The sequence below is a fragment of the Mus caroli genome, unplaced genomic scaffold (assembly GCF_978045245.1).
Source record: "Mus caroli unplaced genomic scaffold, Mus_caroli_1 scaffold_5, whole genome shotgun sequence".
NCBI classification, from domain to species: Eukaryota; Metazoa; Chordata; class Mammalia; order Rodentia; family Muridae; genus Mus; species Mus caroli.
This window is the reverse complement of record NW_028227260.1, coordinates 145,298,120-145,314,851: the sequence shown is the minus strand read 5'-3', so window position 1 is coordinate 145,314,851 and position 16,732 is coordinate 145,298,120. Positions and strand designations below refer to the sequence as shown.

Here is a 16,732-nt window from a genome sequence, read left to right as displayed (position 1 = left end):
TCCCCTGCTTCCCCACCCCCAGATGAGGTTAGGTTGATAAATGGGTTTTGGAGATGGAATAAAGCCAGACATCAAATAACTTACTTGAAATCCATCTCTTACCTTCTGTACTTAACCCTGGACTTGATGTGAACTTGGCTACATCAACAATTTTTACAGCAAATTGTTGCCCAGTTTCTCTGTTGATACATCGCCGTACAACACTGAAGGGACCCCTAAAAAACAAAAAGTCAATTTTAATTCACTGATATTAATTTCCTCTTTTTGATAAACATCTTACTGTGCTTCCCTTATTCACTATAAACTATAGAGCTTCACAATAAAACTTAAGCAATGCAATTTTGAGTACTATTGTCTAATTCAAAGGTAATTCAGTCCAGAGACTGCCCCACTTGGGGATCCATCCCATATACAATCACCAAACCCAGACACTATTGCAGATGCCAACAAAAGCTTACTGATGGGAGCCTGATAGTGCTGTTTTCCTGAGAGGCTTTCCCAGTGCCTGACAAGTACAGAAGTGGATGCTCACAGCCAACTATTTGACTGAGCACAGGGTCCCCATTGAAGGAGCTAGAGAAAGGACCCAAGGAGCTGAAAGGGTTGCAGTCCCATAGGAGGAACAATATGAACTAGTACTCCCAGAGCTCCTTGGGCTAAACCACCAATCAAAGAAAACACATGGTGGGACTTGTGGCTCTAGCTGCATATGTAGCAGAGGATGGCCTAGTTGGTCATCAATAGGATGAGAGGCCTTTGGTCATGTGAAGGTTCTATGCCTCAGTATAGGGGAATGCCAGGGCCAGGAAGTGGGAGTGGGTGGGTTGAGGAGCATGGGGAGAGGAGAGAGGAGAGAGGAAAGAGGAGAGAGGAGAGAGGAGAGAGGAGAGAGGAGAGAGGAGAGAGGAGAGAGGAGAGAGGAGAGAGGGCTTTTGGAGGGGAAATTAGGAAAGAGGATATCATTTGGAATGTAAATAAAGAAAATATCTAATAAAATTATTGAAAAAAATAAAATAAAATCTTATATGGTCTCACTTAAAATCCCAGAGAAAAGTTTTACACACACACACACACACACAATCAAAAACCAAAATACAAAACATATAAGCAATTACTACATAAAATAAGGAAAAGATAATCCTCAACAAAATCTGGACAACAGTCTTAGGCAGGGAGTTCTCAATGAAAAATCCCTGCATGATTTGGTGTCCAGGAACCTCTCTAGTCTGACCAAAAAAATTACAGAAATCCTTCATCATTCTAAAACTTCAAATCAGAACTATTTTAAACTGCCATAAATAATGAACTGCCTTATCAGTAAAAGTCACTGTACTGGTCTAGTGACTTGTTTACCTACTCCTCCCTGCAATCTTCATCAGTGACTCAATACATGTTGCACAGTTGGATATGCAGAGGGAAATAAAATGTCAATACTTGGATCCTGAGCAGTCATCAAATAAATATCAGAACTCAAGAATTTAGATATCCAAGGACGGATTTGTTGTGTGAAACTAGCACTTCAACTATGATTCACCCATTAAATATAGGAGCATATGTGCATGTATATATTTTTTCCAACCCCTACTGGTGGAAGAATACACAAAGGATGCTCTCACTGGTTTTTAGAGGGCGCTCATGTGTGTGTGTGTGTGTGTGTGTGTGTGTGTGTGTGTGCGCTCAGGTGTATACAGGAAGAAAAATATTTATATAGTGTTCCTTTGACTTGTAATACTGTTTTTCCTTTTTTCAGTTAAAGGACTAGCAAATAAATTTAATCTAACCTATACTTAATCATGGATTTATGATCAATTGAATGCCATCTTCACAAACATCAATTCCACCTAGCTTCAAATCTTTCCACAAAGAGCAAAGCTAGCCTGGAAAGGAAAGAAGGGTTGATAATGTTAATGTTCAGATCACAAATCTACAGAAAGGAAACCTTTTCCATAGTCACTGAAAACCACTAGATCTTCCTCAATGACAACACAATGAAGTGAGGCAGGCCTCTTACAAATGCTTCCACTTTTAACCTAGTCTTACTTGTGATTATTTCATCTGACAATAGCATACAATTTCAGGAAACATTTAACACAATCAGGTTTTGACCACATGTTCTCTATGTATATATACATTTTGTGTAGTATCATTCAACTCACTGCATCATTTTGTAAAATTTCTGAGTTCTGTCTGTAGGGTTGTTTGTGGTCAATCCAGGCAATTTTAAACCCCCTTTCCTGCTTAAATATAGGCAAAGAAGAAAGCATAAGCTTCTCCTGCTACCACTGTATGAGAATTAAATTAAGATAGCTAGGGAGAAAGGAGAGAAAAAGCAATGAGACAACGAACCACCTTTTAAGAATAGGAGCACACACATACATACAAAATACAAACAATTAAAGAGAAAAGGACACAAATCCGAAAGAGAGACGGGCAGTGCATGAGAGAACTTGGTGAGAATAAAGGGAAGGCAGAGATAATGTAACTATAGTCTCAAAATATTTTTAAAAATATGAATAAAAATTAAATCCACTAGTTTATTAAGCTTATTTAATAGAATTTTAAAAGGAATGTATTTATGAATTCTTCAAGATCTGAACACAAGTCCTAAGTAAAGCAGAGTAAAGGCTTTTCCTTACATGCAGGAAGCTGAGACCCATGTAATAACCTTAAAGACATCAAAACAGTCTGAGGTTGTTTATGATTTCATTCACAACTTAAAACTCAGCAGATATTACTAAAAGAATTTGGGTTGGTCTTTTATGAAAATGAAAAGTTATAAGCAGCATTAACATAGAACCGTATTATAGTCATTACTTATATTTAGCTGATAGTTTAGGGAAAATAAAAGTCAGGAAGAACAGATTAATGTTTTGCTTGTCAACCCCTTCTTGACCCTTGGAAGTTTTTACCTAAAATTTATTTAATGTACTATATAGCCAACTCTTGACTATTGATGTGGAAGAAAATGAGAGATTATCTTTCTCTACTAGGGTATTGACCAAAATAGAGTAACAACTGGTGATATTTGAGATTTGATTAAATATTGCCGGGTGAGAGAGAATTTATTTATTTATTTATTTATTTATTTATTTATTTATTGAAGATGTGACCACTGGTAGGTTCCACATGCTCCAGTGATGGCCTCATATCCATGCATATATGGGCAGTAATAACTGGACTTAACAAGGCATTAAATAAAAAAGGCATGAAGTTGGGGGTAAGGGGGATATTGACGGGACTAGAGGGGAAAGTTAGGGGTAGATATAATTATATTTCATTGTATACACTATGAGATTCTCAAAAATAAATGCATAACAAGACAAATATATGTACATATACATACACACATGTGCATGAGCATACACTCTCCATTCAACTCCTTACAAATACCAAATATTGACTGCAGTTGTACCACAATGTTCTTATTGAGGCAGATGGCTACTTACATAATTCTATGCCTTTTAAAATTTTTAATTAACTTTACTATTTGACAACTTAATATAAATGCATAATGCACACTAACCACTCTCAGTTTCAACTCTCTCATCTCACTACTACTCCTACACACACACACACACACACACCTCCTCTTTTCTAGTCTTTCTCACATGTGTCTATTTGTTTTTCTTTGTGACCTACTGTGTTAACCAGGGCTGTATAAATGACTGTGGGTTTGCAGCTATCTGTCAGGCTCTGGTGGGCTTGGCAGTGTATATATAATTATTCCCCTGTTACCAAAAACCATCAATAGCCAACAGTGCAATAGGAAGTTGTACGCGTCCCTTCCCTTTTTACATGACCTGTCTTGTATGTGAACCACTGAGGGTAAGTGCACTTGCTGAGTTCATGACTGTGATGGTTCTATTGAGTTCAGGAAATGGCATCCACAGGCTTTCTCCTTATCTTCTGGCTTTTGCATACTTCCTAAATGCCTCTCCCAGTGTTCTCTGAGCTTAAAGGGAGGAATGTAAATGTCTGTTTAGGACTGAGCCTTCAACCATCACCCATTCTTAGAATCTTAGGGTGCTACGAGTCTATCTAGTCTTTATATTCATTGCTGATTATTGCAAAGAAAGGCTTTTCTCATTATGACTGAGAATAACCTTTGTCAATGGGTATAAATATACATATTTAGAAGGCAGTTTGATGATGTATAAATTTAGTTACTCCAGTTGGACCTACAACTTCCCTAGGCATAGACTGTTAAGTGGGCTTACTAGCTATGAGTTTCACTCTTGGGAACAAGTCTCAAATCTTATCAGATGGCAGCTATCCTCACAATTGTGTCACTGTTGCATAGGTAGACACATCTTTTCAGGATGGTTTTTTTTCCTGTTTTTTAGGGTACACAGATGGGTAAGGCCAATAATCCATTTTCTCTTCCAGCAGCATGTAGAGTAGCACACACATTCTAGTACTGTGAGAGTAGCCAGCAGGGAAGAAGATTCCAGCTCAGTTTCAGCTTGCTTTCTCTCTATCTTGTAACTAGGGCATCTTCTGCAAAAGGGTCATATCCTCTAGTGATGAATAACTAAAAGTGCTGACAGAACCTGTTTTGGGGGGGACATCTGGGGCTTCCTTGATAAACTTCTGTGGAGGTATCCCATACCTGCTAGTGGAAATTTTGCTTAGTCACACAAGTTTGCTGCCATCTGAAAAATCTCAAATAAATAACTGAATGATGCACCTAAAGTCTTGGAAAGGCAAGAACAAACCAAACTTGAAAACGCTAGACAGGGAAGAGAATAAGGGCATGGAAGCACACTCCTAGAATCATAGAACAGAGGAGGCAGAGGAGGCAAGCAGATTTCTGTGAGTGTGAGGCCAGCCTGCTATATATAGGAAGTTCTAGGCCAGTCAAGTTTACACAGTGAGACCTTGTCACACACAAAAAAACTAGGATCAGAGCAGAAATTAATGAACTAGAAACAAATATAATACAAAGAATCAATTAAACAAAGAGTTGTTTCTCTGATAAGCAAGACTGGAAAATCCTTTGCCAATTTAACCAAAAGATAAAGAAGAGAAGACCTACATCAATAAAATTAGATATCAAAAGTAAGATGTTGTAACAGATAGCAATGAAATCCAGAAAAATCATGAAGACATACCTTATAAACCTATATTCCATTAACTTTGAAACTCAAATAGATGAATTTTCCAGTGCATATGACCCACTAAAATGCAACCAAGATGAAATAAAAAATTAAACATATATGTATGTATACATCTCCAGCAACAAGACTGAAACAGTTAAAAAAAAAAAAAAAGCTGCCCAACTAAAAACATCTCTGAGGCAGATAGATTCACTGCAGAATTCTAATAGATCTTAAAAGAACCAACACTTGATACTATGAAGATTATTCCATAGAATGGAAATGAAAGCAATGTTTCCAAATTCTTTTTATGAAGCCAGTACTACTCTAATACCAAAGACAGATAAAGAAATAACAAAAAACATCTGTATTGTTAGAATATCTTCTAGAATTCTAGAAAGACCATAGCTGCCCTATGCAGACACAGAATACTCTCCTTTACTTTTCCTTTATAAGAAAAGTTAAATGTAGGAAACAGATAATTCCCATGTAAGAGCTAAATATATTTTTTAAAAAGACTATAATTACATGAAACTATGCTATAAATTATGCCTGGTTTCCAGAAAACCAAGACAAATTGAGCATAGTGCATCTAACTTATTTCCCAAATCTATTAAAAGGAGCTTAAAGACAAGACTGGGAGAACAAGAGAGGTGAAATAATCAAATCTGAGGGATAACGAGTGTACACAGATACAATGATGTTAACTGATGCAGCAAACTTGGGAGAGCTGATTTAGAGAAAACAAGGAAGATTATTTAAAACCAAACCCATTTATGTTACAGAACAATCTCATGAATCTGGAACTAGAAGAAAAAAATTAATTAGATATTTTCTTCATTTACATTTCGAATGCTATCCCAAAAGTCACCTATACCCTCCCCCTGACCTGCTCCCCAACCCACCGATTCCCACTTCCTGGCCCTGGCATTCCCCTGTACTGGGGCATAAAATCTAGAAGAAAAATTTTGAAGAAGCAGTTAGGTCTCTATCTTATACCATGGGTAACTGCTCCTTTCTCATCCTAACAAGTATTCATACTTTAGAAACAGCAATACATTCTCAAGACCAGAGAAGGTCATTGAGAAAGGGATAGAAAGCAAAGGAGCATGAGGTTGTTTTGTGTGTGTGTGTGTGTGTGTGTGTGTTATTGACAGTCTCAGTCCTTTTCAAAGATAAAATGAGGTTACCCCACATCATTCAACTATATATCAGCTTCTTACAACATGGGATGTAACCCCAAGGAGCCACAAATCTGAATGTGTCACAGACACACACACACACAAAATGCCAAGGTTTCTCATGCCCAACAACAATCAACAACAATCCAAAATCAAATTTATAGCAGCACTCATTGGCACTGTGTCAGAGCTTTGACTTTAAATACACAGCAGTATGCCCACTTTGCACTGCACATGCCACTCAACACCGATGACTCCTTCCTAGACCACCTTAACTCACATGAGACTAATATGTTATGAACTACAGTGGGCTTAGTGTACATAGAAAGTTTTCTGCTCTTATGAAAACAATGTTTTGATTATAAAAAACAGACTTTTAATATTTTCCTACTATGACTCCTGAGCATATAGTAAATTAGTATACACCTTTTTAGTGCATTGGGTTAGAGTGATTGACTTTTAAAATTGGTGTTTGAGTTTCTGATTTGAGTTTGATTGAAAAAAAATCATTAAATGCATTTTGGATTGGTATCAGGACAGAATTTCTAACAATTTCTAAAATGATCCTAAACACATTTCTAACATTTTTCTATAGTGTATTTATGCAAAACAATGATCTCAGCATTGACAATTGCAAAATCAGTATCAATCAAGTCTGAAAAATATTTAATATGCTCTATGCTCTTTGGTATCAAACATTCAACCAAGCTTTAATTCATGTAAAAATAAGCAATCCTCTTGATTAGTATGCAAATTTGTTTTCATCCTTAACAAATGGTAAAACTATATAGATACATACATATATATATATAAAGTAATTGTTTTTAAATAAATATCTTTATGAATTGTAAAGAAAATGTTTGATTTGTATGTTTATTTTCCCTGAAGTTGTATAAGTTTCTCAGGTGAAAGGGTCATGATTGGAGAAAGGTTAAGATGCCCTGAATTAATTAAATCCCCTCCCAGAGAGACTTTTGGTTTCCCAGGAAGCTTTTAAGTCTTCTGCTGTGGGGTTTCTCAAGTTAGCACTATTGCCATTTTGAACTGATTTTTTTTCTTGTATAGGAAAGCAATATGAACAATATGAACTGTTCTCACTGAAGACTTGTAGCAATGCCTCCCCTTACAGGCTTTGATAATCAAAAATATCTCCAAGTGTTTCCAAATATCCTAGAAGTTGGGAGGTAATACTGCCTCCAAATAAGAACAATGCTTGATTTCTAACCATGGCCAGAGAGCCATGGCTCTGAAGACTTCTGAAGGAGAGTCTAAAACAGTGGCCAGTGCTAACAGAAAGTGTAATCTAGAGCAAACAGACCAAACAAGAGAAGCACTGAAAATCCTTAATAAGGTTTAATAACTATGAAAAAAACCCAGAAATTGTAGGAAACAAAAACAACAACAACAAAAAAGGCTTTTAAAAAATAATTGTCTGGCGTCTGTTGTGGATAGCCTTGGGGCTAATTATATTTGATATTAATTCTGTTCTCCTGTGAGTGGTTGAGGGGGGGCACTCAGGTGATTTCCCATAAACCTGCTTCCCACCTTAATTTGTAAAATAAAGGAGAGCTGATGATTGGGCAGATAAAAGGGAAGGTGGAGGGGAAGGTGGGGAGAGCGAAGGAAAAGCACCATTATTGAAAGACTACAAGAAATCTAATAAGAAAAAAGAAAAAGTTAACCAATGTAAAAGATCTTTTTGAAAAACCATATGGAAACTTATTACTGTAGAATTCTAAAATATTACATATCTGAAAGTAATCTAAATAATAGGGGAGAGAATGCCCCAACTAGATATCTTATACCAGTAAGTGAAAACTCCATTATCAGAAAAAGGTTCTATCTTGTTGAGCTAGTGAGTAAAGGGGTACCATGGAACACTCCCAAACATCACAAGCTATTGCCAGGCTATTGGTTGTTTTGTACAACCTAATGATAAGGCCCTACTGCAGAAGACAACACTTACATATGTCATCAAATACATGAGAAAAGTTGTGCTGGTACCATACAAGAAGCAACACGAATAGTTTTCATGGTGAGGGAAGTACTCTGTGTAATACTGGAGGAGAAAGGCAATCACCCAACTATAAACCCTGTCACCTACAACAGTGATGGGTTTACAAAATATACTAGTGCAATATTAGGACAAATGTTATGGGAGTAGACAACTACTTTTTGGTTGAGTTTAAAGCCCACTCCATAAGATGAGACCCTTATTGCTAAGAACCTGATACCAGATAGGCTATGGACCTAGGTGAAAGCCTAATACTATTCTGCTAAAGGAACGTAGCAATAAAATGACTCCTAATGATATATTGCTCTACCCATAGATCAGTGCATCACTCAACTGCATCACAGAAGCTTCTATCTGCAGTAGATGGGAATTAACAGAGATGAACAACTAGAGAATATACATAGAGTGAGAAACTTTGCAGCACTCAGTTCTAAATAGGATGTCTTTATCAAAATTCTCCCCTCAAAGCTCAGGCATCTATGTGGAAGTGAAGGCAGAAAGACTGTAAGAGCCAGAGGTGATGGGTGTCTCAAAGGAAACAATCTCAGCCACAGTAAGACTGATGCACATATAAACTCACGAAGATTGTGGCAACACACACAGGACCTATACAGCTGCAAGCCGGATTGGGTCCCAGCACTGTGAAGGTAATGTGGACCTGGGCTACCACCCCTAACAAAGAAACTTTTTATAATTGGTATCCACTGGCAATGTTGTGACATTGGATCTATCAACCAAATTGCAGAGCAGGTCCCACACCCATGAGTAGTTGGCTGACACAATACAAATTCCATAGTTTGTACGTGCATGCGTGCGTGCGTGCGTGCATGTGTGTGTGTGTGTGTGTGTGTGTGTGTGTACATGTGTTGGCATATCTTGTCTTGTTGCTTGTTTGGAGGGTTATGTGTGTGTGAGGGGAAGTGGGGGTTCCTAGAAGGAGTTGGGGATAGAGAGGAAATATGATCAGAATATATTGTATAAATTATTATTATTATTTGAGACAGGGTTTCTCTGTATAGCCCTGGCTGTCCTGGAACTCACTCTGTAGACCAGGCTGGCCTCAAACTCTGAAATCCTCCTGCCTCTGCCTCTGCCTCTGCCTCCCAAGTGCTGGGATTACTTTTTCTCTTTTTAACTAATTTTCTACTAGTGTTCAACAAAATTACCTATAATTAGTGCTAGCATTATCACAATTGCCAAATTTTCTGTGCATAATCCAATTCTTATAAACTGAAACTAATAATTATTCAAGTCCGAGAGTGTGAAATTGCATTGTAAATCACAGCTTCAAAGTAATGTGTTTTTGTTGCAATTCACTAACAGATTGTATTCAAGATGGCATATCATCCTATAATAGTATTTTTGGAAGCCATTGTCACAACTGTACCTAAGAATGAGGTGGGATTAATACTTAGGCTCAGAAGCTACCGCTAACAGTCTGCTTTTCAATATACCTCTGTGGAGTATTATAAATCTCTTTCTTTTCAGAATCATGTTTTAAAGGTCCCTAGTTAAACCTAGTAGTAAATTATATAAAATTAATGTATCTAGTTTAAATTAAGTTAGTAAAAGAAATCTTGAGGCCAGTAATATCTACTTACCTACTTTTCATTTTAGCTGCTTAAGGTAGTAATATTAATATTAATATTAAAACAAAAAAACATAATTAGCTAGCACTCTAAATTGAGGTTTTCTGAATTGGTATCATACAGAGTTTTTTAAAGAATGAAATCTTCTAAGTCACGTTAAGTCAGATTGTGGAATATCACATGAAGACCTACCTTATATCCTTCCTCCTCATATCCTGTGACATATTAGTGATCCGGTCTTGTGGTTGGGAATAAGCATCCCTTCCTTGCTGAGCCCTGTCAATCCCTGCCTGCCACCCATGTAAAAATTACTACTCATTGGTGTTCTCTGGAAAAAAACTGATGCTACAATGGTATGGATCTTTCTTTTAAGGATTAAATTTGTTCTTTGTCAAAGTCACATATATAGAGAGATGACTTGAATCTTAATATTTAGAATAACAACATGCATTATTATGTTGTAATGTTTTAAGGGCCATTCAAATATCATTTTCTGTAACAAATATTCAAATATGGCTTATAAATTGTTGATTAAATAACTTTGGGGGTGTTAATCCAATTGTTTGCTTAATAATGGATGCAAAAGATTTAGCTATGTAATTTAAATGTCTATTCATTAATACTCCCCAAAGTAATTTACTTTCTTTTACAATTGTTAATATAAGCATATTCAGCAGGCAACCTCTGGTCTTTTAACCAAAAAACACTTAACACAACAGCAAAGCATGCAAAGGAAATAACCATTTACACTCAATTACCCAGCTCGGTGCAGGGCAGCAGAAAATAGGTTTTGAATTATAATTGTAGTAATCAGTTTCTAGGTCTAAAGAAGTAAAGTAGATGATCTGGAAAATAATTGCTTTGGGGAAAGAAATCTGAAAATAAGAGTACAGTGGATATAATTGTTTAAGCAAGATAGTAAAATATCAAAACATTTAGAAAAAAAATTAAGTTAGGTAAGAAAACTGAGTGGCCATAGTGTACCCTAGCTAGTAAAGCTCCTATGCAACCCGTCTAAAGAACAGAATAAGCTCTCATCATTTACATGACTTCCTATTAACAAGTAAGGCACAAAACAGCATGGAGAACAAGCCAAGAACAGCCAACCATATCCCTCAAAGCAAGAGCAAGTGAACTCCTGAGTGTTCTCTTTTCCTCTTTCCCTTTTACAGTTGAAGAGAACTCCTAATAGCTTAGCAAGAAGTTATGGTGCCATTCTTGACCAGTTTCTTTGACATTCTAACTGTAATTAATTAGTTAATGCTCCTACTGCACTTTGCAAATCTTTTCATTCAGCTGATTGTTGGAGCAACTTTAGGACACCAACAAAAATTTTCTTCATCAGTTCATTCTAGTATCTGCTTCATCTCAGCCTTGGAGTCATTGGATGGCTATTCTCATTTAAGTTGTTTTACCTGGCACTTGTGTATCCAGGATAGTATGCATATTATTTAGGGACTGGGGACTATAGGATCTTTTATCTTAGCAGGTAGCCACCTTATTTAGGTTTAGTACATAAATTAAGGACTGCTTTTGTAGGCCTTGTTTCCAATGGCAGTGTAATTTTCTCAACACTCACAAGGCTACTCTGGCCTATTCTTCAGGGGCTCTGCGATGGCTAGTATTGTCAACTTCACAGAATCTAAAATCACCTGGAAGATGGGACTCTGGACATGTTTATGAAAAGTGCCTTGACTGATTTAATTCAGGTTGGAAGACCCACCCTCTGTGAATGACACTATTCCCTAGCTCAAATCCTGGACTACACAGGTGGAGAAACAGCATTTAGCACTTTCTGCTTCCTGACTAGATGTGATGTGAGCAGCTCCTTCAAGCTTCTGTCACCCTGAATGTCCTCACCACGATAACTATTAAACTATAGGTCACAATAAATCCTTTCTCCCTTAAGCTACTTGGGTGAGCACATTTTGTCAAAGCAACAAGAAAAGAAACTAAGACAGGCTCCAATTCAACCTCTACTGAGATATCACCTGTAGGGACAAAAGGTATTTCCCAGGACCATGTGCTAATTATCTCTGGGCAGTTCTGAGGGAGAGAGCTCACAAGCTATTGGGTCTTGGTCTCCTTAAGATATGGGGTGAAGGGAAGGAAAACAAATGATTGCAACCTACAAAGCCTATCCTTTGTTGGTAGAAGTAAGGAGTTGGTAGAAGAAAGAAGTAGGTATAACCTTTGTTTTGCTGCTGTCATTTCAGACTACAGGGAGTAACCACAGTTGTGGCACAGAGGAAGAAATGACCAGGTATTGCCGTGGCTGTCAGGTTCCAGTGGGTAGATAATATTGCCCACAAGGGGGGGGGGTCCAGTGTGGAGCAGCAGAGATGAGTAAGACCTGTTGGGATTCCTATTTCCTGGTCTTCTTGTCAGGGAAAGTGGGCTTTAGGGATTTTTGTTTTCTATGTTTACTGATGACATGTGTCATAGGTTTTCTGATGCTCAGTCTAGGAACAAATGGAAGGTTTTTTAAAAAATCTAGTGAGCTAATTAGTGCTTGTTATTTTTATTTAAATTCTAATGTTCCTAACTGCTCTCTCCATTTTTTTATTCTAATATTCAGAAAGCATTTCCTGCTTTTACATGACCCCATTTCTAGGCCAGTTGGCTGTATTTATAAGGGAGATGCTGTGGCTTAGGTCTAAAACGGTCCCTGTTGGTTCATGTTTTGAACATTTGTTCCTCAGCTGCTACTGATACTTTGGGACGTTGTGGAAACTTTATAAAGAGAAGAAGTCTCATTTGAGGAAGGTCACCAGGGGCAGCTTGTACTTAAATACTTCCTTATTCTAATGACTGAAAACAGGCCTTGTAAAGTTGAGATGTTTCCCAAAATAGTACCTTGTAGCTCTTTGAAAGCTCAGGAAGTTTTCCATCCTAAAATTTTATAAAAAGTAATGACAGTAATTTGTTGCATGTTTCAATAGTTCACTAAAAATAATTCAGTTTATACTATTATATATGTGCTTCTAATAGTTTTAACATAAGAAATACTAAGTAGAAAAAACTAATTATCCATATAACTCCTTTTGTACAGGCAGACAATGACTTTTTTAAAAGGTTATGGTTCCAAATTAATGCTAACCATAAGTTTGAACTGATAGATGGCCATGGAACAGGCAGAAAAAAGAAAAAGAAAAAAAGGAACAGTTTAGCCATAATCACTTCACTCATCAGTTCATTTAAAATGAACACATAAGCAATTGTCATGTCTTAACCCTTGAACAAACTAATAGGAAAAAATATAGGATAATACATTAAAGCTATCTAGTATAGACACAAAGTAAATTAAGTGATCATCAAAAGGAGCATGTTTTAAATGCAAGGTTTCTTTTGGGAGTGACATATAGGCGTATACTTGTAGAAGCTAGAGGAGGATGCTAGATGTCCAACTTTATCATGGTCTACCTTATATGCCAGAGGCAGGGTCTCTCACTAAACCTAGAACTCACCATTTTGACTAGACTGGCAATAGCACCAGCATGTCCCAACTATTCTCCCAACTCTACCTGAAAGAGCACAGCCACTCTAGGATTCTTATGTTGGTACTGGGGATTATGAACTCAGGTCTTCATACTTATAGAGAAAGCTCTCTTACTCACTGAGCCATCTCCATAACCTCAACATGTGAGGGTTTTTAGGTACTCTCATTGACTGACCATTGAACTAAGGAAACAAATTCATTTATACTAGCCAAGCATCCTTACACATTAACATTCACAATGAATTTACAGCTTCCTTTTGTCATGCCTAGGAAACCTAGGAGTCCAAGCACTCCAGTTCAAAATGATTTTTAATTAGAAAAAAATGTCTTCTTTTAAAAAGCCATTCTTGACAGACTTCAACTTTTTCTTCTTTGAATCAAGTCCATTTTAAAGTAAGTAGCTAAGAGTTTAGAAGAACAGGAGTTGGATCCTGGGTGTCATTATTATTAATTACAATGATATGAGTAGTTATTTAATATCTTAGGAACTAGCTTATTTGAACTGTGAAACAGAGATGGAAGATACTTCGGAAAGTCACAAGGAACACAGAAAATAGCAGGCATACCTAGCACATACACACAAGATAGGACAGCTAGGGGTAATCTTGTAAGTACCTCTTAACTACCTCTCCCCTAAAATATGTTATCTCTCATACTACAAGGTGTTATTTCACTAAGAGTAAGAACCACGAAATAACCAGGGAGTGCTTTCTTTTCAATAACAGTTAAATAGATAGCCTGGGCCAACTTTCCTACTGAGACATAAAATAAAACTTGGATACACACACACATACACACACATAGAGTTTTCAGACTGGATTGGAAAGCCAACACTGAGCCATTTTCAACAGCTACACACCATCCCTCATTGCTAGCCATTCTCCATTGCTTTGGTTTCTAATGGTTCTCTTTGATTTTACTATCCAAATATTCATAAAATCTTAGCTGTTCTTAATCTCTTGGCAATACTGTGTTTTCCTGTCTCATTACCTTTGGAAATGTTTATGATTTTACTTTTTTTTGTTTTGTTTTGTTTTGTTTTGTTTTGTTTTCGAGACAGGGTTTCTCTGTGTAGCCCTGGCTGTCCTGGAACTCATTTTGTAGACCAGGCTGGCCTCGAACTCAGAAATCCGCCTGCCTCTGCCTCCCGAGTGCTGGGATTAAAGGCATGCACCACCACTCCCAGCTATGATTTTACTTCTTTTCTTTTTTAAATTGGGTATTTTCTTCATTTACATTTCAAATGCTATCCCAAAAGTCCCCCCATACCCTCCCCCCCAACTCCCCTACCCACCCACTCCCACTTCTTGGCCCTGGCATTCCCCTGTACTGAGGCATATAAACTTTGCAAGACCAAGAGGCCTCTCTTCCCAAGTGATGGCCGACTAGGCCATCTTCTGATACATACTACTCAGCTATTAAAAAGAATGAATTTATGAAATTCCTAGGCAAATGGATGGACCTGGAGGGTATCATCCTGAGTGAGGTAACCCAATCACATAAGAACTCACATATGGATATTAGCCCAGAAACTTAGAATACCCAAGTTACAAGTTCCAAAACACATGAAACTCAAGAAGAATGAAGACCAAAGTGTGGACACTTTGCCACTTTGTTCACGCCAGGAACCAAAACTTTAAAACTGCATCTGCTGTACAATTCCCTGCAGGATGAGGACAATTAGGGTTTGCTCAAACCTCTTTTAGAGAGCCACAACAGAAGAAATGAGTTCTACTGAGCACTTATTTTATTTTGTTTGAAATATTATTAGTAAAAAGTACTAGAAACACTGAATTAAATATTAATTAATTAATTTAGAATACATTTGGATTGAAGTTAAAAACACCCACGGAAGCCGGGCGTGGTGGCGCACGCCTTTAATCCCAGCACTCGGGAGGCAGAGGCAGGCGGATTTCTGAGTTCGAGGCCAGCCTGGTCTACAAAGTGAGTTCCAGGACAGCCAGGGCTATACAGAGAAACCCTGTCTCGAAAAACCAAAAAAAAAAAAAAAAAAAAAAAAAAAAAAAAAAAAAAAAAAAAACACCCACGGAAGGAGTTACAGAGACAAAGTTTGGAGCTGAGACGAAAGGATGGACCATCTAGAGACTGCCACACCCGGGGATCCATCCCATAATCAGCCTCCAAACACTGACACCATTGCATACACCAGCAAGATTTTACTTCTTAAACCACATGTTGAGCGATTTCTCCCAAATAACTAAAAATTAAAATCCAATAAACAGGAAAAATAAAGTAATTTATCCAGGTGTTTTAAAGAAATTCCTATACAATGTTTTATGCTGTTAAGATGGTCACACTACATCCAGAGAAAAAAAGATCTCCCTGTCATCATATCAGAAGTCCCACCAAGTCATATGAGACACGTACTGAATAGCCTACTTTCCCTAAAAGTCTTCAGTCTCTTGTGATGGGGGAGGGGTGGCATTGGCGAGAAGGGCATAGTCTCTTATAGTGCAAGGAGCAGTGAGAATAGAACTGTCCCGGCAAGAGAGACAATACTCTAAAGCCACAGTTCTGAACCTGTGAGTTGAGATCCCTTTCGGGGTGGAAAGACCCTTTCACAGGGGTGATGTCATCTAATAGCACTGGAAAACACAGATAGCTACATTATGACTCATAACAGTAGGAAAATTATAGTTAATGAAATAGCAACAAAAACAACTCTGAGTTGTGGGTCACAACAACATGAGGCTCACAGCATTAGGAAGGTTGAGAACCACTGCCCTAAAGGGAAACACTCTTTCTTTTTGACTATCAACTATTGAGACAATGGATTTCAAGGAATTAGAATTACCTCAGGATTTTATGTTACAGAAAAAAACACTGGGGTCTGGATTCCATCTGGAGAGGGGATGATGCTCCCAGAAAGAGATATTACATAATACTGACAAATGCAGGCCAGATAGTAGCCAGAAGCCTAGGCAATGCTACGTATGCCAATGATGGCTCACTCACACATCATGACCAGAACTGTATGTCTACCTCTTGTCCTTTACTTAAACCTAATCTTCATGTCAAGACACTAGAGACTGGGGAGGGTGGGTAATTGGCCTCTGCTTGTTCCTTCCCCAATGTACTCACACTAATCCTTTCTTTGCTTTGCTGCTAGTTGTCTTTTAAACTGGCTTATAAACGGTGAGTGCTTAGCCTAGATTGTTAGGGCATTTAGGGCCCAGGCTTTGACCCTAAATGCTGTGATGGTTAGTGTTGTCAATTTGACAGGGTCTGGAATCATCCTGGAGGCAAGCCTCCAGGCAAACCTAGGAGGTTGAGGCAGCTGATCAGTCTAATCCACAAGGGCAAAAGGCTTTTCTTTTAGGATGGGGTTTCCC

At 37.7% G+C, this 16,732-nt stretch overlaps 1 protein-coding gene across 15 annotated transcripts in view; it reads right to left on the bottom strand.

Annotated features, from left to right (window-relative positions):
- Cask (calcium/calmodulin dependent serine protein kinase) overlaps window positions 1-16,732 on the bottom strand; it is a 328,516-nt gene that overhangs the window by 273,197 nt on the left and 38,587 nt on the right. For 8 of the 15 annotated variants that reach the window (XM_029473079.2, XM_029473080.2, XM_029473082.2 and 5 more), the window contains exon 2: window positions 103-215. In XM_029473079.2, the coding sequence (XP_029328939.1) occupies window positions 103-215 (113 nt within the window). Of the gene's footprint in view, window positions 1-84; window positions 216-16,732 lie in introns of all 15 variants that reach the window. The other 7 variants (XM_085838264.1, XM_085838256.1, XM_085838257.1 and 4 more) reach the window with 1 other exon arrangement.